Below are 24,149 nucleotides of genomic sequence, written 5' to 3'. Positions count from 1 at the left end.
CTTAGGGTAAGTGCTTCTGAGACCAAATAGCTGATCATTTCATCTGCACAGCCAAAGCACTAAATGTATAGGAATCAAATAAATAGAAAAACAAGGAGGACACATAACCTCAAAAAGGGAGCTCATTGGAGAAAATATGCATGTCCTAATGCCAACAGTTCACTTTCACAGTATTTCATGAGCTGGTGAGATTGAGTGTACCAGCTAGCATAACCTTAAACCCTTGCCCAACTCTAATAATCAAGAAATAAATACTATGTACGTCTACAGCCATTCCATCAGTGTACATCATCAACAGATTTCTATCCACCGGCATGTGTCTCTGAGATCTCAAATCATCATACATGCACCCACTAATTAGGTAGAACAACTTGGATTCAAGACTGTAAGAACTACAGACCGATGGCCAATGGTGCATTCCTTGGAAAACTGATAGAAAGACCTACCTTATCTCAGATCTCAAAGTTCCTAGAGGACAAATCATTGGGCCAGAAGAACAAAGATCTGGATGCAAAAACCTGACTGCAATTTGTGACAATATTTTTGTGACCAGTAAAGAATTACATGAACCAACCTGTGAATTAATATGTTGCTTCATAAAATTCCTAATGTGAGTAAGTCGTAATCCAACCTACCTTAAAAACATTAATGAGGTTGGTTGCAAATTGTGACTCACTCTAGTTGGTGGCCATCACAGAGGTGGAGGCCCGCCGGGGTCAACCATGTCTAAGATCACTTTTCATTAAAGTATCCTTTTTTTAAACACATCCAATTTCCCTTAAAGAAAACAGAGCTGCGCCTGAAGTAAGTATGCATTTTAGTAAAAGTTTGTTTGAGAGTTAGCAGATGTGGACCCTTCCGGTATGTACAAAACATCTGTGTTGGAACTGGAATATTTCTTGTATGGTAAGTGGTCATGCACCCCTGCCTTGAGTGACCCAACTACTTGTATCCTGACTTTTTACCAGCCCGGCTAAGACGCTAATCTAGAGTGTGCCCTACAGCCTAGCTCTGCCCATGGTAATACCAAGGTTCAGAACTGGTTCTCCAGGACCTAGAGGGCCACACTAAGAATGCCTTCTTTTATTGACATGGGACTACTATCCTTATCTTGCATTAGGTTTGGTGGCCCCTCACTGATGTTTATGAATTAATAGTGCGGAACGGACTTTTTTCTGTGTCAAAGAGGGGTTGGGCCTACCAACCTCACTCAGGTCAATGTTGTGCTTCACAGTAACACCGGGAGGCTTGCTTGACAATCTGTGTGTGCATCGCATCAGCGGGGGCATGGTGGATGTGAGGCACCCACAGGACAGCAACACTCTGTGTGCAATGAGACTAGGTTTCCGGGGCCCAATGGGATCTGCTGGATGGGTCCTGGTTCAGCATTACACAAGATGGAGGGCAGATACAGCTTTCATGGATGCCATAAGTGTATTCCCTACATTTCTGTGACTAGTCACAGAAAATTAATTGAAGGAAAATGGAAAGAGGTCTATCTTTACAAGTTCTATCAGAACCTGTTAGATACTTAGTCTTTCCTGAGCACTGTCAATTGGTGGATGATAAAGGGTGAGTGAGCAGATTCTACTGGTAAAGGTGAGGGAGTTATTGGCAGGCAAGTGAGTCATCCAAATATCACAATACATAGATGCTGAGGTTCACTATATATGCAGAAGTTATCCCCTTGTTAGAATGCAGACAGAGGTTGAGCATCAAAACACATTTCATTGAGCGTAAGCATCATTTCAGTAAGTAAAATGACTGGTTCATTGTAACAGAAGAGCATCTTAGTATAGAAAATCTTTCTCATTTATTGGAAACTTCATAAAGTTGTTGGTTTGCCATGGTAGGGGCACAAGAAATAAAAAGAAACACTTAGCTTTCAAGTCATCATTCAAACAAAGTTTAAACATTATTGTGCATGTAAGTGGCTGAAAAACATGAAAGGTTTGACTGCTTATTGACAGCCTAAATGTATAAGAGGACTGCATACAAATCATAAATAAGTAAAAAAATAAAAAAATACATAAATTAATAAAGAGATTGATAGATAGATAGATAGATGGATGGATAGATAGATAGATAGATAGATAGATAGATAGATAGATAGATAGATAGATAGATAGATAGATAGATAGATAGATAGATAGATAGATAGATAGATAGATAGATAGATGGATGGATAGATAGATAGATAGATAGATAGATAGATAGATAGATAGATAGATAGATAGATAGATAGATAGATAGATAGATAGATAGATAGATAGATAGATAGATAGATAGATAGATAGATAGATAGATAGATAGATAGATAGATGATAGATAGATAGATAGATAGATAGATAGATAGATAGATAGATAGATAGATAGATAGATAGATAGATAGATGGTGTATCTAAATCTTTAGGCAGGTTGTTTTCTGGTTGATGGGATCACGGTATAGCCTCTTTCAGACATCTTACACCCTAAAGATGTATTTTCCACCTTAATCTTATCCTAAATCATACCTTGTGTAGAGGCATCAGTTGTGGAGAGTGCTGTATTTTCAGATGTGGTGGACTTTAAAGTGGTATCTTCTGTCGTACTGGAACCTGTAATTTGGAGAAGATAACATTATATAACTGTACACAATGTTTTCTTCTGGAATAAGAGGCTGTTTAAAACCTGAACTAAGTTAAGTAATTGTATTGAGTTCATAATATATGTGTTATATTATACTAGTAATAGTTTATTGTATTGATAAACAAGTACGATTGACAGTAAAGTTCTAAAAGGTAAGTACAATCTGCACATCATGACTAGATCAACAGTCACCATTGTGGCCAATTTGCATAACATTTAATAAAACACCACTGCAAGACAATGATGTAAACACATGCTGAACCACAAGTGAGTGGGCCTCTCACCTGAATGCTACAAATAGTATTTAGTCAAGGTTGACTAGCCATGTCTGTACTACATTTAAAAGCAATATATAGCACAAAATACCCCCTTCCATACATTAATAGACTATTGCAAGCCAGAGAGGAGTCCCCTGAAAGTATACTCATGTATAAGGCCAGGGCCCTCCGAGGTGACTTACAATATCTGTTTTCTGCTGATCACTGTTCATTTTAGAAAAACAGACCATAAGAAGGAAAAGCCAGTCCTGATTATTTAAACTGCAGCTGTAATTGTGCTCTGTGGCCTGCCTTTCACCTTGGCTGCTGGCAGTGACAGCAGGCATTATGAAGTCACAGCACGATGGTAATAACTTTTATTATGATATAAATACAGATGACTGGCCTGTAATAATGAAATTAGCAATTGATTTTATTACAGGCATTGCAGACTCCTGTCTATTATAAAAGGGTATATACCATATTTGTAAGAAATTGGGGGGTATATTACCAACAACTAGCGATAATTTTTGTCTCTAACTTGTTTAGAGACAAAAATTATCGCCGCACATCGGCGATTTTTATCGCAGATAAACCTTGCTATTAGCAAGGTTTATCGCAAATGCGATAAAAAACGGCCGCAATGCATGAATATCGCTGAAAAGTCAGCGATATTCATGCATTATCGAGCAAATGCTCTTAGCCATGTTATCCACCTCCCATTGGATAACATGGTGAAGAACTGCTCAGGGCAGGTGTTAGCTTTTGGAGATATTCGCGCTTAGCGCGAATATCTCCAAAAGTTGGTAATAGGAGATAGCGATGTTAGCGACTGTTTCCAGTCGCTAACGTCTTGGCACGCCCACTTTGCATGTCATTAGTGATAAATATCACTGACATGCAAAGCGGGGCCCAAGATGGTCGCTATCTCCTATTAGCTGTCACTAACTGGTGTTAGCGACAGCTTGGTAATAGGGAGATAATTTTATCTCCGCTTTCTTGGCTTTTAAAGCCAAAAAAGCGGAGATAAACCCCTTGATAATATACCCCTGGGTTATTAGTTAAGTAAGGTGTGGGTCTTGTGCAAGTAAAAGGCCGATGTGTCTCCTTACTGGAAACTAAGGGGCATATTTACAACAGAATGTTGGAGCGCAGAGCTGTGCCTAATTTGGCGGCACCGCGCTCCAGCATTTCCAAAACGTAGGGTTGCACCGTATTTACTACAACACGCCACACCCCTGTGTTTCCCCCTGCTCTGGCGCTAACATGATCTGCCTAGCACCAATGCAGGCCCTCTTGCCCCATAGTTCACGGGTGGCTGCATTGCAGGGAATGATTGTTTATGAGCAGGAAGTTGTCCTTTACTGCACATAAAAAATTAATAATTCTGATTTTTAACTCCTGTGTGCTGCATTGTGCAGCACACATAGAAGAAGCGTGGCTCAGTGGTTAGAGGCGGCAGACCCGGAAGCTGAGATCAGCCGTGGACCAGGGTTCGATTCCCCACCTCGGCAGGTCTCGGGCTCAAAAATTCCACGGACTCGACAATTCTCGCTCCGGTGCCTACTCGACTCACGGGGTCACACTCTGCAACTCTGGGCAATAGCTTGCTTAATCTCCACTACGGCCCCTCGCGGCGGGATGCCTGGCTTTCACCTTGTGAATACCTTGCCGGGGTATCTCACACGGGAATACCAGGACGGGTTCCCTAAGCAAGCGCCTTGAGACCCCTGGGTGATTAGTGCGCTATATAAATCAAAACACACACAAGTTGCAAATCGTCAGTATTTAATTATTTTAGGAAGGGACACCTTCCTGCACGTAAACAATAGATAAGGGTGTTTTTCTGAATGCGGCACACACAGAAATAGCAAAAACTAGAAGAAATAAAAGTATTCCTCCTCGTATCGCCGCTCTAGCACGAGCTCTTGCATGGCATTCGTTGTTGGTGCTGCCTCAGATTTACAGATCCTTGTATATCTGGGGCAGCATCAAAAAGCAACGGGCGTTGCAGTGGAACGACCACAGCAACACCCATTTCACGCAGATACCTGCGTGAAAGGGTACTATTTTTTCATTTTTATTTTACAGAGTTTAAAATAGCACAAACTTGACCCGAAGGTATCAGAGTGCTCTACACCAGCACCAGTTGTGTTACACGAGGACGCATTCTCACCGGGGTCTAGCCTACAAGATTCCAAGATACTTGGGGTCAGATTGCTTACAGCACTCTTGTGGGGCTGCTACAACTCCTGTAGCCCCCCCCACAACACTCGAGTCAACGTTGGCGGAGCCCATGGCCCTCCTTGGTGCACCATGAGAAAGGAATGAGACACTGCCAACTCCTGGTAGGATATCATGGGGTGTTCCATGGTCAAGAGAAAATGTACCTTTAAACAGCTGGTTCACCCTCTGTGCGGCTCTACTTGTCAGTATTTTCTTTAGTTTTATTGTTGGTGGGTGCCCCTGTCCCAACCAGGGCCAGGACACCCACAGGCTGGACGGCAAGTTGAGGGTGCTGCATGTGGAGCCCCAAGCCCCCCATGCCCCTTGCCACCTCCACATTGCAACACTTGTCCTAAGGTGCATGTTGAAGTTGGCCACAGTTGTCTGTGATCCCACTGGGCTGCCGTATTTTCATCCTCAGCTCCCTCTATGGAAGCACTGCCAACACAAGCACTCAAAGCACCAGGCCTGTGCACTCTCCCTCTTGGCATTGGGGTCTGGAGATGGGTCCTGGGCCCTATTCAAGATTGCATCAGGCTTCTATGCTGTTCTGGGCCCAGGAATCTGTTTCAAGGGCCCATCATTTATGCGCCGGCTCCTGGAGCAAAGTGGTAACCTGGGGGCATTCTACAGTTGGGGGTAGGGGGCCCATCTACCTCTTCTCTGATAGGAAATTAATTTCTCATTGTTTATAAGGTGGGTGTCAAAGGTCAAATCTCAGTGCAATATCTTCTCGATTTTCACAACCTTTGACGCGTTTTGCACCTGCTGGCCAGAGCTAGCCCCTAGGCACCTTGCCTCTAAAAGTTTGCATTCAGCATTGTTTGACAAATTCCATAATTGACATGGGTCCCAGGCTCACTGTGCCACTTGATTCAAGCTCGCCTAGTTGATGAGGGGTGAAACCCTAAAACCAGTCCAAGGATGCTTGTTTGTGGTCCAGGGAGGACCTGGATTGGCAGTTAGGCTGGAATGTCCCCATTACCTTAAACTCCAAGGTCAGGGTGCCAGGGACCGATATAGTAGCTGTTTCCCTATCCCTCTAGTTTAAAGGTAAACCCCAAGGATGGGCTGCAGTTCCCTATCCCGCTAGGGATTTTTGCACATTGGCACTTTGATGATGTGTAGTTTTGCCCTTTTTTAGGGGGAAACCCATTGCCCATTTAGTATTGTGTATACCCGCTTTGGACCTGCACACAAGCACTTTAATCACCTATAGTGATTTATCTTTTTTTATTTTATTTTTATTGGTTCAGTTCAAAGCCAGAGATGCAAAAGCGTTAAATCATAGCAAAACATCAGATATACACAAACTTATGGTGCAGATATATACGGAACCAAAAAAAGAAAGAGGAAAAAGAAAAACAATAATAAAACTTTACAGAAAACAGTACCATCATATACAATCAAATAAATGTCATTCCATCGGGCCTAAATGGTCTATCATTGCCTGCCAAATTTTACACCCCCTTTGCATTTTTCTAAGTGATTTAATACGATAAAGGTTATATTCTAAATAAAAAACATTATAAAACTTTGCTCGCCACGTTTCATATAAAGGTGCTTCTGGTTTCAACCACATTTAAGAAATACATAAGCGAGCTACGACCATAGCCATAAATAAAAGAAAATGCGAAGGGTTAGGAACAAGATGGCCAATAGCTGAAGTAGATGTATGACACATTTTTTATATTCTTTTGTATTTATCTTTTATCTTTCTGTATTGTATGATTGAATCATGTGTATGGTTTTAATTGACTAATAAACTAAACATTAAACAGGATATGGCTTTGCCTTAAGAATTGGGCATACAGTGTGACTGTGTTCAAGGGTTCTATTGTTTATAAAGGTTTTACTTTGCCAGGATGCAGTGGCAGTTTAAAACTGCACCCAAAAGCTGCAATGATAGGTCTGAAACATGTTTACAAGGCTACTTAAGTGGATGGCACAATTAGTGATACAGGCCTATTAGTATCATTTAATTTACACACCCTGAGTACATGCAGTGCCTCTTTACTAGGGACTATCAAGTGCATTAATTGAGCCAATTGGTTGTAAGCCAAATTTACCATGTTTTAGGGAGTGAGCAAAGGCACGTTAGCACGGGTTAGCAGTGGAAAAGTGCACAGAGTCCTAGAGTCAATAAAAACAGGTTTGTAAACAGGATGGGTGAAGGTATGAAGTCGTATGGGACTACCACGCCACGGATGTCAAGTCTAAAAGTATTAGAATATTTTTCGCCATTAACGCAAATCTCCAGAAAGTTTATCAACACAGGATGAAAACATTAAATTTTAGAGCTAATAGGGATTTCCTGTACCTTTAGTTTCCAATTGTGTTAAACAAGCTGCAAGAAAATTACTTTAGGGATATCAATTCAAATGCTGAAAATATTAAGGGGATTTAAAAATCTGAATAATTACGGCAAGTGAAATTATTTAAGTTTATGATGATCAGGACAGTGCAATGTGGATCTCTCTCAAGACAGGACTGTTCAAATCACAACACATTCAAAATGCAGTCTAATTCCAAGCAAATCCTCTTCATATCACTCACTTCTTTGCTCCCACCTACACTGCTTGTTCGTCAATGCCAGATCCATATCAAAGTATCTATGACCTCCTATCTTAAAAAAAATTACCTCCTTTTAATCACCACACATGGCTAGGAGATAATATAACTCAAGGTCTCTGCAAGACAATTCCGCCCCAGTATCGATGCTTCGTTCACATCCCCCGAGTCAAAAAATGGGGAGGACCAATCATGATATTCAAGAAAGATAACTCCAACCTTAATAGAGGATCCAATCCCATCAAGATATGAACCTCTACTGAAAGTTTCAATCCTTAGCCAACATTCTCTGGTAGATTCCTACTGCTATACAGACCTCCGCCAACAAATGGAGCATTCACGGACGCCTTTCTAGACACCACTTCTGCCTTTTCATATAAAATACCTTAACTTTTGAGTGCTCTGTGTCTTAAACATTTGGTTCAATAAACCAGACATGCCACAGACTAATACCATCACCTCTGGACTAGATACTCTCAATCTCACCCAAGTCATCTCTGGCCTAGTTGAGTGGAATTCTGCAACACAAAATGTAGAATAGCATCAACTCCTTAGGGTAAGTGCTTCTGAGACCAAATAGCTGATCATTTCATCTGCACAGCCAAAGCACTAAATGTATAGGAATCAAATAAATAGAAAAACAAGGAGGACACATAACCTCAAAAAGGGAGCTCATTGGAGAAAATATGCATGTCCTAATGCCAACAGTTCACTTTCACAGTATTTCATGAGCTGGTGAGATTGAGTGTACCAGCTAGCATAACCTTAAACCCTTGCCCAACTCTAATAATCAAGAAATAAATACTATGTACGTCTACAGCCATTCCATCAGTGTACATCATCAACAGATTTCTATCCACCGGCATGTGTCTCTGAGATCTCAAATCATCATACATGCACCCACTAATTAGGTAGAACAACTTGGATTCAAGACTGTAAGAACTACAGACCGATGGCCAATGGTGCATTCCTTGGAAAACTGATAGAAAGACCTACCTTATCTCAGATCTCAAAGTTCCTAGAGGACAAATCATTGGGCCAGAAGAACAAAGATCTGGATGCAAAAACCTGACTGCAATTTGTGACAATATTTTTGTGACCAGTAAAGAATTACATGAACCAACCTGTGAATTAATATGTTGCTTCATAAAATTCCTAATGTGAGTAAGTCGTAATCCAACCTACCTTAAAAACATTAATGAGGTTGGTTGCAAATTGTGACTCACTCTAGTTGGTGGCCATCACAGAGGTGGAGGCCCGCCGGGGTCAACCATGTCTAAGATCACTTTTCATTAAAGTATCCTTTTTTTAAACACATCCAATTTCCCTTAAAGAAAACAGAGCTGCGCCTGAAGTAAGTATGCATTTTAGTAAAAGTTTGTTTGAGAGTTAGCAGATGTGGACCCTTCCGGTATGTACAAAACATCTGTGTTGGAACTGGAATATTTCTTGTATGGTAAGTGGTCATGCACCCCTGCCTTGAGTGACCCAACTACTTGTATCCTGACTTTTTACCAGCCCGGCTAAGACGCTAATCTAGAGTGTGCCCTACAGCCTAGCTCTGCCCATGGTAATACCAAGGTTCAGAACTGGTTCTCCAGGACCTAGAGGGCCACACTAAGAATGCCTTCTTTTATTGACATGGGACTACTATCCTTATCTTGCATTAGGTTTGGTGGCCCCTCACTGATGTTTATGAATTAATAGTGCGGAACGGACTTTTTTCTGTGTCAAAGAGGGGTTGGGCCTACCAACCTCACTCAGGTCAATGTTGTGCTTCACAGTAACACCGGGAGGCTTGCTTGACAATCTGTGTGTGCATCGCATCAGCGGGGGCATGGTGGATGTGAGGCACCCACAGGACAGCAACACTCTGTGTGCAATGAGACTAGGTTTCCGGGGCCCAATGGGATCTGCTGGATGGGTCCTGGTTCAGCATTACACAAGATGGAGGGCAGATACAGCTTTCATGGATGCCATAAGTGTATTCCCTACATTTCTGTGACTAGTCACAGAAAATTAATTGAAGGAAAATGGAAAGAGGTCTATCTTTACAAGTTCTATCAGAACCTGTTAGATACTTAGTCTTTCCTGAGCACTGTCAATTGGTGGATGATAAAGGGTGAGTGAGCAGATTCTACTGGTAAAGGTGAGGGAGTTATTGGCAGGCAAGTGAGTCATCCAAATATCACAATACATAGATGCTGAGGTTCACTATATATGCAGAAGTTATCCCCTTGTTAGAATGCAGACAGAGGTTGAGCATCAAAACACATTTCATTGAGCGTAAGCATCATTTCAGTAAGTAAAATGACTGGTTCATTGTAACAGAAGAGCATCTTAGTATAGAAAATCTTTCTCATTTATTGGAAACTTCATAAAGTTGTTGGTTTGCCATGGTAGGGGCACAAGAAATAAAAAGAAACACTTAGCTTTCAAGTCATCATTCAAACAAAGTTTAAACATTATTGTGCATGTAAGTGGCTGAAAAACATGAAAGGTTTGACTGCTTATTGACAGCCTAAATGTATAAGAGGACTGCATACAAATCATAAATAAGTAAAAAAATAAAAAAATACATAAATTAATAAAGAGATTGATAGATAGATAGATAGATGGATGGATAGATAGATAGATAGATAGATAGATAGATAGATAGATAGATAGATAGATAGATAGATAGATAGATAGATAGATAGATAGATAGATAGATAGATAGATAGATAGATGGATGGATAGATAGATAGATAGATAGATAGATAGATAGATAGATAGATAGATAGATAGATAGATAGATAGATAGATAGATAGATAGATAGATAGATAGATAGATAGATAGATAGATAGATAGATAGATAGATAGATAGATAGATAGATAGATGATAGATAGATAGATAGATAGATAGATAGATAGATAGATAGATAGATAGATAGATAGATAGATAGATAGATAGATGGTGTATCTAAATCTTTAGGCAGGTTGTTTTCTGGTTGATGGGATCACGGTATAGCCTCTTTCAGACATCTTACACCCTAAAGATGTATTTTCCACCTTAATCTTATCCTAAATCATACCTTGTGTAGAGGCATCAGTTGTGGAGAGTGCTGTATTTTCAGATGTGGTGGACTTTAAAGTGGTATCTTCTGTCGTACTGGAACCTGTAATTTGGAGAAGATAACATTATATAACTGTACACAATGTTTTCTTCTGGAATAAGAGGCTGTTTAAAACCTGAACTAAGTTAAGTAATTGTATTGAGTTCATAATATATGTGTTATATTATACTAGTAATAGTTTATTGTATTGATAAACAAGTACGATTGACAGTAAAGTTCTAAAAGGTAAGTACAATCTGCACATCATGACTAGATCAACAGTCACCATTGTGGCCAATTTGCATAACATTTAATAAAACACCACTGCAAGACAATGATGTAAACACATGCTGAACCACAAGTGAGTGGGCCTCTCACCTGAATGCTACAAATAGTATTTAGTCAAGGTTGACTAGCCATGTCTGTACTACATTTAAAAGCAATATATAGCACAAAATACCCCCTTCCATACATTAATAGACTATTGCAAGCCAGAGAGGAGTCCCCTGAAAGTATACTCATGTATAAGGCCAGGGCCCTCCGAGGTGACTTACAATATCTGTTTTCTGCTGATCACTGTTCATTTTAGAAAAACAGACCATAAGAAGGAAAAGCCAGTCCTGATTATTTAAACTGCAGCTGTAATTGTGCTCTGTGGCCTGCCTTTCACCTTGGCTGCTGGCAGTGACAGCAGGCATTATGAAGTCACAGCACGATGGTAATAACTTTTATTATGATATAAATACAGATGACTGGCCTGTAATAATGAAATTAGCAATTGATTTTATTACAGGCATTGCAGACTCCTGTCTATTATAAAAGGGTATATACCATATTTGTAAGAAATTGGGGGGTATATTACCAACAACTAGCGATAATTTTTGTCTCTAACTTGTTTAGAGACAAAAATTATCGCCGCACATCGGCGATTTTTATCGCAGATAAACCTTGCTATTAGCAAGGTTTATCGCAAATGCGATAAAAAACGGCCGCAATGCATGAATATCGCTGAAAAGTCAGCGATATTCATGCATTATCGAGCAAATGCTCTTAGCCATGTTATCCACCTCCCATTGGATAACATGGTGAAGAACTGCTCAGGGCAGGTGTTAGCTTTTGGAGATATTCGCGCTTAGCGCGAATATCTCCAAAAGTTGGTAATAGGAGATAGCGATGTTAGCGACTGTTTCCAGACGCTAACATCTTGGCACGCCCACTTTGCATGTCATTAGTGATAAATATCACTGACATGCAAAGCGGGGCCCAAGATGGTCACTATCTCCTATTAGCTGTCACTAACTGGTGTTAGCGACAGCTTGGTAATAGGGAGATAATTTTATCTCCGCTTTCTTGGCTTTTAAAGCCAAAAAAGCGGAGATAAACCCCTTGATAATATACCCCTGGGTTATTAGTTAAGTAAGGTGAGGGTCTTGTGCAAGTAAAAGGCCGATGTGTCTCCTTACTGGAAACTAAGGGGCATATTTACAACAGAATGTTGGAGCGCAGAGCTGTGCCTAATTTGGCGGCACCGCGCTCCAGCATTTCCAAAACGTAGGGTTGCACCGTATTTACTACAACACGCCACACCCCTGTGTTTCCCCCTGCTCTGGCGCTAACATGATCTGCCTAGCACCAATGCAGGCCCTCTTGCCCCATAGTTCACGGGTGGCTGCATTGCAGGGAATGATTGTTTATGAGCAGGAAGTTGTCCTTTACTGCACATAAAAAATTAATAATTCTGATTTCAACTCCTGTGTGCTGCATTGTGCAGCACACATAGAAGTTGCAAATCGTCAGTATTTAATTATTTTAGGAAGGGACACCTTCCTGCGCGTAAACAATAGATAATGGTGTTTTTCTGAATGCGGCACACACAGAAATAGCAAAAACGAGAAGAAATAAAAGTATTCCTCCTCGTATCGCCGCTCTAGCACGTGCTCTTGCAAAGCATTCGTTGTTGGTGCTGCCTCGGATTTACAGATCCTTGTATATCTGGGGCAGCGTCAAAAAGCAACGGGCGTTGCAGTGAAACGACCACAGCAACACCCATTTCACGCAGATACCTGCGTGAAAGGGTACTATTTTTTCATTTGTATTTTACAGAGTTTAAAATAGCACAAACTTGACCCGAAGGTATCAGAGTGCTCTACACCAGCACCAGTTGTGTTACACGAGGACGCATTCTCACCGGGGTCTAGCCTACAAGATTCCAAGATACTTGGGGTCAGATTGCTTACAGCACTCTTGTGGGGCTGCTACAACTCCTGTAGCCCCCCGCACAACACTCGAGTCAACGTTGGCGGAGCCCATGGCCCTCCTTGGTGCACCATGAGAAAGGAATGAGACACAGCCAACTCCTGGTAGGATATCATGGGGTGTTCCATGGTCAAGAGAAAATGTACCTTTAAACAGCTGGCTCACCCTCTGTGCGGCTCTACTTGTCAGTATTTTCTTTAGTTTTATTGTTGGTGGGTGCCCCTGTCCCAACCAGGGCCAGGACACCCACAGGCTGGACCGCAAGTTGAGGGTGCTGCATGTGGAGCCCCAAGCCCCCCATGCCCCTTGCCACCTCCACATTGCAACACTTGTCCTAAGGTGCATGTTGAAGTTGGCCACAGTTGTCTGTGATCCCACTGGGCTGCCGTATTTTCATCCTCAGCTCCCTCTATGGAAGCACTGCCAACACAAGCACTCAAAGCACCAGGCCTGTGCACTCTCCCTCTTGGCATTGGGGTCTGGAGATGGGTCCTGGGCCCTATTCAAGATTGCATCAGGCTTCTATGCTGTTCTGGGCCCAGGAATCTGTTTCAAGGGCCCATCATTTATGCGCCGGCTCCTGGAGCAAAGTGGTAACCTGGGGGCATTCTACAGTTGGGGGTAGGGGGCCCATCTACCTCTTCTCTGATAGGAAATTAATTTCTCATTGTTTATAAGGTGGGTGTCAAAGGTCAAATCTCAGTGCAATATCTTCTCGATTTTCACAACCTTTGACGCGTTTTGCACCTGCTGGCCAGAGCTAGCCCCTAGGCACCTTGCCTCTAAAAGTTTGCATTCAGCATTGTTTGACAAATTCCATAATTGACATGGGTCCCAGGCTCACTGTGCCACTTGATTCAAGCTCGCCTAGTTGATGAGGGGTGAAACCCTAAAACCAGTCCAAGGATGCTTGTTTGTGGTCCAGGGAGGACCTGGATTGGCAGTTAGGCTGGAATGTCCCCATTACCTTAAACTCCAAGGTCAGGGTGCCAGGGACCGATATAGTAGCTGTTTCCCTATCCCTCTAGTTTAAAGGTAAACCCCAAGGATGGGCTGCAGTTCCCTATCCCGCTAGGGATTTTTGCACATTGGCACTTTGATGATGTGTAGTTTTGCCCTTTTTTAGGGGGAAACCCATTGCCCATTTAGTATTGTGCATATACCCGCTTTGGACCTGCACACAAGCACTTTAATCACCTATAGTGATTTATCTTTTTTTATTTTATTTTTATTGGTTCAGTTCAAAGCCAGAGATGCAAAAGCGTTAAATCATAGCAAAACATCAGATATACACAAACTTATGGTGCAGATATATACGGAACCAAAAAAAGAAAGAGGAAAAAGAAAAACAATAATAAAACTTTACAGAAAACAGTACCATCATATACAATCAAATCAATGTCATTCCATCGGGCCTAAATGGTCTATCATTGCCTGCCAAATTTTACACCCCCTTTGCATTTTTCTAAGTGATTTAATACGATAAAGGTTATATTCTAAATAAAAAACATTATAAAACTTTGCTCGCCACGTTTCATATAAAGGTGCTTCTGGTTTCAACCACATTTAAGAAATACATAAGCGAGCTACGACCATAGCCATAAATAAAAGAAAATGCGAAGGGTTAGGAACAAGATGGCTAATAGCTCAAGTAGATGTATGACACATTTTTTATATTCTTTTGTATTTATCTTTTATCTTTCTGTATTGTATGATTGAATCATGTGTATGGTTTTAATTGACTAATAAACTAAACATTAAACAGGATATGGCTTTGCCTTAAGAATTGGGCATACAGTGTGACTGTGTTCAAGGGTTCTATTGTTTATAAAGGTTTTACTTTGCCAGGATGCAGTGGCAGTTTAAAACTGCACCCAAAAGCTGCAATGATAGGTCTGAAACATGTTTACAAGGCTACTTAAGTGGATGGCACAATTAGTGATACAGGCCTATTAGTATCATTTAATTTACACACCCTGAGTACATGCAGTGCCTCTTTACTAGGGACTATCAAGTGCATTAATTGAGCCAATTGGTTGTAAGCCAAATTTACCATGTTTTAGGGAGTGAGCAAAGGCACGTTAGCACGGGTTAGCAGTGGAAAAGTGCACAGAGTCCTAGAGTCAATAAAAACAGGTTTGTAAACAGGATGGGTGAAGGTATGAAGTCGTATGGGACTCCCACGCCACGGATGTCAGGTCTAAAAGTATTAGAATATTTTTCGCCATTAACGCAAATCTCCAGAAAGTTTATTAACACAGGATGAAAACATTAAATTTTAGAGCTAATAGGGATTTCCTGTACCTTTAGTTTCCAATTGTGTTAAACAAGCTGCAAGAAAATTACTTTAGGGATATCAATTCAAATGCTGAAAATATTAAGGGGATTTAAAAATCTGAATAATTACGGCAAGTGAAATTATTTAAGTTTATGATGATCAGGACAGTGCAATGTGGATCTCTCTCAAGACAGGACTGTTCAAATCACAACACATTCAAAATGCAGTCTAATTCCAAGCAAATCCTCTTCATATCACTCACTTCTTTGCTCCCACCTACACTGCTTGTTCGTCAATGCCAGATCCATATCAAAGTATCTATGACCTCCTATCTTAAAAAAAATTACCTCCTTTTAATCACCACACATGGCTAGGAGATAATATAACTCAAGGTCTCTGCAAGACAATTCCGCCCCAGTATCGATGCTTCGTTCACATCCCCCGAGTCAAAAAATGGGGAGGACCAATCATGATATTCAAGAAAGATAACTCCAACCTTAATAGAGGATCCAATCCCATCAAGATATGAACCTCTACTGAAAGTTTCAATCCTTAGCCAACATTCTCTGGTAGATTCCTACTGCTATACAGACCTCCGCCAACAAATGGAGCATTCACGGACGCCTTTCTAGACACCACTTCTGCCTTTTCATATAAAATACCTTAACTTTTGAGTGCTCTGTGTCTTAAACATTTGGTTCAATAAACCAGACATGCCACAGACTAATACCATCACCTCTGGACTAGATACTCTCAATCTCACCCAAGTCATCTCTGGCCTAGTTGAGTGGAATTCTGCAACACAAAATGTAGAATAGCATCAACTCCTTAGGGTAAGTGCTTCTGAGACCAAATAGCTGATCATTTCATCTGCACAGCCAAAGCACTAAATGTATAGGAATCAAATAAATAGAAAAACAAGGAGGACACATAACCTCAAAAAGGGAGCTCATTGGAGAAAATATGCATGTCCTAATGCCAACAGTTCACTTTCACAGTATTTCATGAGCTGGTGAGATTGAGTGTACCAGCTAGCATAACCTTAAACCCTTGCCCAACTCTAATAATCAAGAAATAAATACTATGTACGTCTACAGCCATTCCATCAGTGTACATCATCAACAGATTTCTATCCACCGGCATGTGTCTCTGAGATCTCAAATCATCATACATGCACCCACTAATTAGGTAGAACAACTTGGATTCAAGACTGTAAGAACTACAGACCGATGGCCAATGGTGCATTCCTTGGAAAACTGATAGAAAGACCTACCTTATCTCAGATCTCAAAGTTCCTAGAGGACAAATCATTGGGCCAGAAGAACAAAGATCTGGATGCAAAAACCTGACTGCAATTTGTGACAATATTTTTGTGACCAGTTAAGAATTACATGAACCAACCTGTGAATTAATATGTTGCTTCATAAAATTCCTAATGTGAGTAAGTCGTAATCCAACCTACCTTAAAAACATTAATGAGGTTGGTTGCAAATTGTGACTCACTCTAGTTGGTGGCCATCACAGAGGTGGAGGCCCGCCGGAGTCAACCATGTCTAAAATCACTTTTCATTAAAGTATCCTTTTTTTAAACACATCCAATTTTCCTTAAAGAAACCAGAGATGCGCCTGAAGTAAGTATGCATTTTAGTAAAAGTTTGTTTGAGAGTTAGCAGATGTGGACCCTTCCGGTATGTACAAAACATCTGTGTTGGAACTGGAATATTTTTTGTATGGTAAGTGGGCATGCACCCCTGCCTTGAGTGACCCAACTACTTGTATCCTGACTTTTTACCAGCCCGGCTAAGACGCTAATCTAGAGTGTGCCCTACAGCCTAGCTCTGCCCATGGTAATACCAAGGTTCAGAACTGGTTCTCCAGGACCTAGAGGGCCACACTAAGAATGCCTTCTTTTATTGACATGGGACTACTATCCTTATCTTGCATTAGGTTTGGTGGCCCCTCACTGATGTTTATGAATTAATAGTGCGGAACGGACTTTTTTCTGTGTCAAAGAGGGGTTGGGCCTACCAACCTCACTCAGGTCAATGTTGTGCTTCACAGTAACACCGGGAGGCTTGCTTGACAATCTGTGTGTGCATCGCATCAGCGGGGGCATGGTGGATGTGAGGCACCCACAGGACAGCAACACTCTGTGTGCAATGAGACTAGGTTTCCGGGGCCCAATGGGATCTGCTGGATGGGTCCTGGTTCAGCATTACACAAGATGGAGGGCAGATACAGCTTTCATGGATACTTTAAGTGTATTCCCTACATTTCTGTGACTAGTCACAGAAAATTAATTGAAGGAAAATGGAAAGAGGTCTATCTTTACAAGTTCTATCAGAACCTGTTAGATACTTAGTCTTTCCTGAGCACTGTCAATTGGTGGATGATAAAGGGTGAGTGAGCAGATTCTACTGGTAAAGGTGAGGGAGTTATTGGCAGGCAAGTGAGTCATCCAAATATCACAATACATAGATGCTGAGGTTCACTATATATGCAGAAGTTATCCCCTTGTTAGAATGCAGACAGAGATTGAGCATCAAAACACATTTCATTGAGTGTAAGCATCATTTCAGTAAGTAGAACGACTGGTTCATTGTGACAGAGGAGCATCTTAGTATAGAAAATCTTTCTCAGTTATTGGAAACTTCATAAAGTTAATGGTTTGCCATGGTAGGAGCACAAGAAACTAAAAGAAACACTTAGCTTTCAAGTCATCATTCAAACAAAGTTTAAACATTATTGTGCATGTAAGTGGCTGAAAAACATGAAAGGTTTGACTGCGTATTGACAGCCTAAATGTATAAGAGGACTGCTACATAAAAATCATAAATAAGTAAATAAATACCAAAAATACATAAATTAATAAAGAGATAGATAGATAGAAGGATAAATAGATAGAAAGATAGATAGATAGAGAGATAGATAAACCCCACCCAACTAATCGGTCAGTAAGAAAAGGCAGGTGTATCTAAATCTTTAGGCAGGTTGTTTTCTGTATAATGGGATCACGGTATAGCCTCTTTCAGACATCTTACACCCTAAAGATGTATTTTCCACTTTAATCTTATCCTAAATCATACCTTGTGTTAAGGCATCAGTTGTGGAGAGTGCTGTATTTTCAGATGTGGTGAACTTTAAAGTGGTATCTGCTGTCGTACTGGAACCTGTAATTTGGAGAAGATAACATTATATAACTGTACACAATGTTTTCTTCTGGAATAAGAGGCTGTTTAAAACCTGAGCTAAGTTAAGTAATTGTATTGAGTTCATAATATATGTGTTCTATTATACTAGTTATAGTTTATGGTATTGATAAACAAGTACGATTGACATTAAAGTTCTAAAAGGTAAGTACAATCTGCACATCATGATTAGAACAACAGTCACCAATGTATCGCCTGTCCTTGATAATATGCCCCTGGGTTATTAGTTATGTAAGGCGTGGGTCTTGTGCAAGTCATAGGCCGACATTTGTCTCCTTATTGGAAACTATTATTAAATATTTTTTTTATTTTTTTTTGTTCCAAGACCTTTATTAAACATATGCATGAGAAAATAACACAGCTGAAAGCCCACATCCTTAATAGATAAGGTCGGCAGCGTACTGTTACATGCGAGCCTTGGGCTGTCATGCCCCGGTACTTTGTCGTTGCGTTATCACACAGCAAGTCGCCTACAACCACTGAGGGCCGGCCGCGTGCATTATGCTATTTGTCTCAGTGTTTTACTCTATACATTTTAAACAGTGAACAGCGGACCTTATTGGAAACTAAGGGGCATATTTACAACAAAATGTCGGCGTGCAGAGCTGCGCCTAATTTGGCAGCGGCGTGCTCCAACATTTCCAAATACGTAGGGTTGCACCGTATTTACTAACATACGCCACACCCCTGTGTTTCCCCCTGCTCTGGCGCTAAAATGATCTGGCCTAGCACCAATGCAGGCCCTCTTGCCCCATAGTGCAAGAGTGGATGTGTTGCAGAGAAAGATTGTTTATGTGCAGGAAGGTGTCCCTTACCCACAGGAGAAATAAAAGTTTCCTCCTCATATAGCCATACTAACACGTGCTCTTGCATGGCATTCGTTGTTGGCGCTGCCTCAGATTTGCAGATCCTTGTATATCTGAGGACGCATCAAAAAGCAACGGGCGTTGCAGTGGAACGCCCACAGCAACACCCATTTCAAGCAGATACCTGCGTGAAAGAGTACTATATGTTTATTTTTCAAGTTTTATATAGCACAAACTTGACCCGAAGGTATCAGAGTGCACCACCTGATGATGCATTCATTTTTGATAGGCACTGGGAGAATAGGTGATTTGCCCAGAATCACAGGATGTTACGCGTCCTTGCCGAGACTCGAACCCTGTTCCCCCGATTTGAGGTCGACCGCCCTAGCCGTTAGGCCAACTCCTCTCCCTATATTTAGAAAGCAGCGTTAATCCACAAAAAGTGGCGTAATGCCACTTTTTAGATATAGAGCACGGCATTGCGCCATAGGAAGGTCATGAAAAGTGACGTTCCGGTGGCGCAATGCCGTTGTCAATATGCCCCTAAGTACTCCATTGCAGCACCTGACTCTCTCAGGGTAGCCACGTAAAGAAGCCAAGGCCCACTCAGGGGAGGTGGTGTCGGCTAGCAATCCTAGTTTGCTGGCATGCAACAACAATGCTCAATAAATTATTCTCCAGTCTGTGCTTTGTCTTGTAAAAAAATATGCATATTTATTACATCCCCTACTAAACATTATGCATTAAATTACAAATATAAACATCAGGTGATGAGAGTACCTTCGGTGGCACCCTCAAAACACCTCCCCCACCTATATGAGATGCAACATCACAATAGAACTGGTGTCATCATATGAAAGGTAGGCCTACTGAGTTTGTTGAGGGGACACCACATCAATATATAAAGTGAGTCTATTGGCTTTGTCAAGGGGTCACAATATTCACATGGTAGGACAAAGGACTAAGGTCATGATTTATATGTTGGCAATGGGCATACTCCATTACGATGGAGTATGCTCAAGCAGTACAACGGAGCATGCTTACCACCAACATAATGGAACACCCGGTGAATTTAGATACGGGCGGATCATAATTTCACAATGGCAGAGACTACTCGGTCTCTGCTGTGGCTAAACTTCTCAGGTGGCCTGACGGAGTAAGGACTGTCGGAGAAAGTACTATATGTCTGCCCACCCAATCTTGATGGGTCGACATATAGCTGTTTTTACTCGCAGGAAAAACCTGACGGTAAGAAGAAGTAAAAAACTAAAAATTCGCTCTCGACAGGAGAGATGACTCCCACGGCGAGGTTTTGTTTTTGAAAATAAAAAAAAGCTTGTGAAAGTTCCAGGACACTGGCAGGAACCGTTTTAACTCCTTAACCGCGGCGCAAATTCTGCCGTGGTGCGGTAGTTCTATAAAGTGGACGAGGCTGCATCAGCCAACTGACGTGCGCAGCACTACCGAGGTAGTGCTTGCGACGGCCGTTGGCCGACGCGCGCACGCAACGGGTTAATGGAGGCTTCTATCATTGGTTGAAATGGCCTTCTGGATGACAGACATTTCAAAATGTGGCAGCCGGTGAATCCATTAACCTGTAAGAGACTGTGTTGTGAGCACAGAAAGATATTCCTAACATAGGAAGCTGCCTTTGCCACTGTGACCTCTATGGGCTTTAGAATTTTTCGGACTGACCTACGGGTTGTGATGTGGCAATGGTTTAGTGAACGTGTGTCTGTGTCTAAGCTAAGCAAAGGCTGAAATCATGTGGAAGTCACCATAAATGTGGAGACAGACACCATAGGGGGTGTAGTGCTGGACTAGAGTAAGTGGAAAGATTTCAGAGAGTGTTCAACCTTTTAGTTGTATCCCATATCTGATTGTGTAGTATTTTGTTTGATGTGTAAAATACTCTCTTTGTACTAAAAGAGAAGCATTTGAGAAGCACTGTGCCAACAGTGGAGTGGAGTGGTGTGGCTAACTGGTTAGAGGCGGCAGACCCGGAAGCAGGAGATGGCCCGGGACCAGGGTTCGATTCCCGACGCGGCAGGGTCGTGAACCAGGGTCAGCGGACTCGATAATTCTCGTCTCGGTGCCTACTCTAACCAGGGATCCCACTCGGCACCTCTGGGCATTAGCTTGCCTAATCTCCACAACGGCCCCATCAATGCCGGGGATGCCTGGCTTCACCTTGGGGACTCCCAGTAGGGACCATCCCACAGGGAAAGCCAGGACGGGTTCCCCAGCGGTATACCGCGCCAGGATACTCCGGTAGTAATTGAGCGCGTTACAAAACAGCTTATAACATAACAATTTGTGTCTTTGTTGACTGTTTAAGTTGTAAGTCTCTGATCCACACACTACTTTGTTGAGATGTCTTTGACTGCTCACCCTTGCTACTCTGAGGGTTCTGGGCAGAAAGCGTATACTTTGCCCAGTTTGCAGAGCCTTCATAGGAATGGGCCCCATATTACCAGAGGTAATTGACCCCAACCATCATGGTTGTGGTACAGTAGCCTCAGTCTGCAGTGTCACCCCCTGAACAGAGCTGGTCAGTCTTTGATTCCACTTCAGAAGCTAAGCAGAAAAAAAACAATCTTAATCCAATTGACCACAAGGATTTCCGCAAATGCTTGATCCTTCCAATTACAGCTGAGAAATACATCATCCAAAAACTATACTGTACCTCAAGATCCTTTGAAGAGTCAACAGATAAACACCGCAGATAAAAGTTCGACAAGTGGCAATCCATGTCAGCCTTCTACCTCTTCTGAGAGAACATCACTCAAGTATGAATCCCACAGAAGGTTTTCTCGAACTACCCAGAACAAATATACACCTCAAGTGGACTGAAGCAAGGATGTGTCTTTGCACACTTTGCTTTATCTAGCTTATATTGCTAAGATTAGGGGCTAGATGTAGGTAATTCCCATTTACAGACTCTTAAATACCGAATTTTACCGATTCGGTATTTAAGAGTCTGTAAATGGGAAGGGGGCAGATGTAGGTAATTTTAAAATCTGAATTACCGAATCTGTAAAATTCGGTATTTACAGATTCTGTAAATACAGAATCGGTATTTCCCATTGATTCCTATGGGCTTCAAAGCCCATAGGAATCAATGGGAAATACCGATTCTGTATTTACAGAATCGGTAAATACCGAATCCTGCAAGGGTGCAGGGGGTGTCACTTTGACACCCTCTTGCACCCCAAGTACAGGCTTGTGTGCCATGTGGCACACATACATGCCCTAAGGGCATGTCTGTGTGTCACATTGCACTGGTGTGCATGCACAGATGTACATGCACACCTGAATTCGGTATTTTACCACACGATAGGATTGTGTGGTAAAATACAGACCCTTAAGGGCCTGTGGCACTGTAAAGTGTGCCACCTACATTTGTAATTACAGAATCGGTATATTTACCGATTCGGTAATTTACCGAATCGGTAATTGTTCCGAATCGGTAAATATACCGATTCTGTAATTTTAAGCCCCCTACATCTGAAAACCCTAATACCGGTCGGAAACGCTCCTACATTTGGCCCTAAGTCATGTTTGCCTACTCTAGGTTGAAGAAGCTTTTCCTTGTGTGCTACAAGCTGGCTGTATCATTTTACTAGACTTAATAATGATTACCAACCTACAAAGAAAAGTAAGGACCTGATTTAGAGCTTGGCCGATGCGTACTCCATTACAAACGTGACGGATATCTGGTCCGCCTGATTACAAGTGCATTATCAAACACTCATTCAGGCTCTAAGTTATTTTGAATCATAGATGAACTCAATTCAGCAAAACATCAACACAATGTCTTCATATAGCTGCTGGCTATCCACTTACACTCAAGGCTTACCTGCTCACAGCATAGGGGGAGAAACTTTGGGTAAGGCAGAAGCAATATGCAACTGTTTCCTATACTTTCTTTCAAGCAGAACATTGTAGCCCTGAGACAAACATACAAGGATGATACCAGCAATTGTGCTGTAAGGTCCTGAATGCTAGCTGTATAGCAGAATACCAAGAACAAAAATATTATTCTACAAAAATATTGTATCCAGAATATCGACTACCCCAATATTGCAACAGTAAGGATATATAAATTAGATAAGTACATATTTGCTATTATTATTTCCACATCTATGTACCTAGACAATATGGGGCAGATTTATGACGGCCTTGCGCCGCCGGTGTGTCACTTTATTTGACGCAACGGCGGCGCAAACAATGCGCCCTATTTACAACGTGACGCATCTAGGAGATGCGTCACGTTGTAAAGCCCTGCGCCTTAAGGAGGCGTTCCGGCGCAGGGGGGGCGTTCCTGCTCAGGAACGCCTCCTAAAAGTGGCTGAGTGAAATCTATGAGATTTCACTCAGTCACATTCAGGACAATGCTGCGTCAAAACCCTGTGCCTGCTTGAAGCAGGCGTAGGTCTTGACGCAGCATTGTGGAGATGGGGCACCCCCTGAGCCTTGCTGGAGCTGCGTCGCGCTTGCGACGCAGCTCCAGCAATGCGCCACCTTTACGGCACAGATGCGTCACGCATCTGTGCCGTTTTTGCCCCATGGTGTGCCGCATTATAAATGCGGTGCACCATGGGTGGCGGAGCAGCGGCGCAGGATGACTGGCGCATCCCCAGGGATGCGCCAGTCATCATAAATCTGCCCCAATGTGTATTTTCGTGCGGATGTGCCTTGCATTTACACTGTTAAGTTGACATGAGCTTATTAGAAGTTTAAATGCCATTTTTCCTTTCTGCTGCATTTTGCACACGGCACATTATAATAAATGTTTAGAGTCTAGCAGAGTGTTTTGCTT

At 41.9% G+C, this 24,149-nt stretch overlaps 1 protein-coding gene across 1 annotated transcript in view; it reads right to left on the bottom strand.

Annotated features, from left to right (window-relative positions):
- The window catches only part of LOC144792126 (uncharacterized), a 201,893-nt gene extending 182,499 nt beyond the window's left edge, over positions 1 to 19,394 (bottom strand). Inside the window, exons 1-4 of the mRNA XM_078667000.1 lie at positions 19,337 to 19,394; positions 18,399 to 18,482; positions 10,758 to 10,841; positions 2,514 to 2,597 (exon numbers count right to left, since the gene is read on the bottom strand). Of these exons, the coding sequence (XP_078523126.1) occupies positions 2,514 to 2,597; positions 10,758 to 10,841; positions 18,399 to 18,482; positions 19,337 to 19,394 (310 nt within the window). The remainder of the gene's footprint in view (positions 1 to 2,513; positions 2,598 to 10,757; positions 10,842 to 18,398; positions 18,483 to 19,336) is intronic.
- Positions 19,395 to 24,149: the final 4,755 nt, after the last annotated feature.

The sequence above is a fragment of the Lissotriton helveticus genome, chromosome 11, assembly GCF_964261635.1.
Source record: "Lissotriton helveticus chromosome 11, aLisHel1.1, whole genome shotgun sequence".
In the NCBI taxonomy this organism is placed as follows: Eukaryota; Metazoa; Chordata; class Amphibia; order Caudata; family Salamandridae; genus Lissotriton; species Lissotriton helveticus.
Note: the sequence above shows the minus strand (reverse complement) of the source record. Positions and strands in the feature narration are given on the sequence as shown.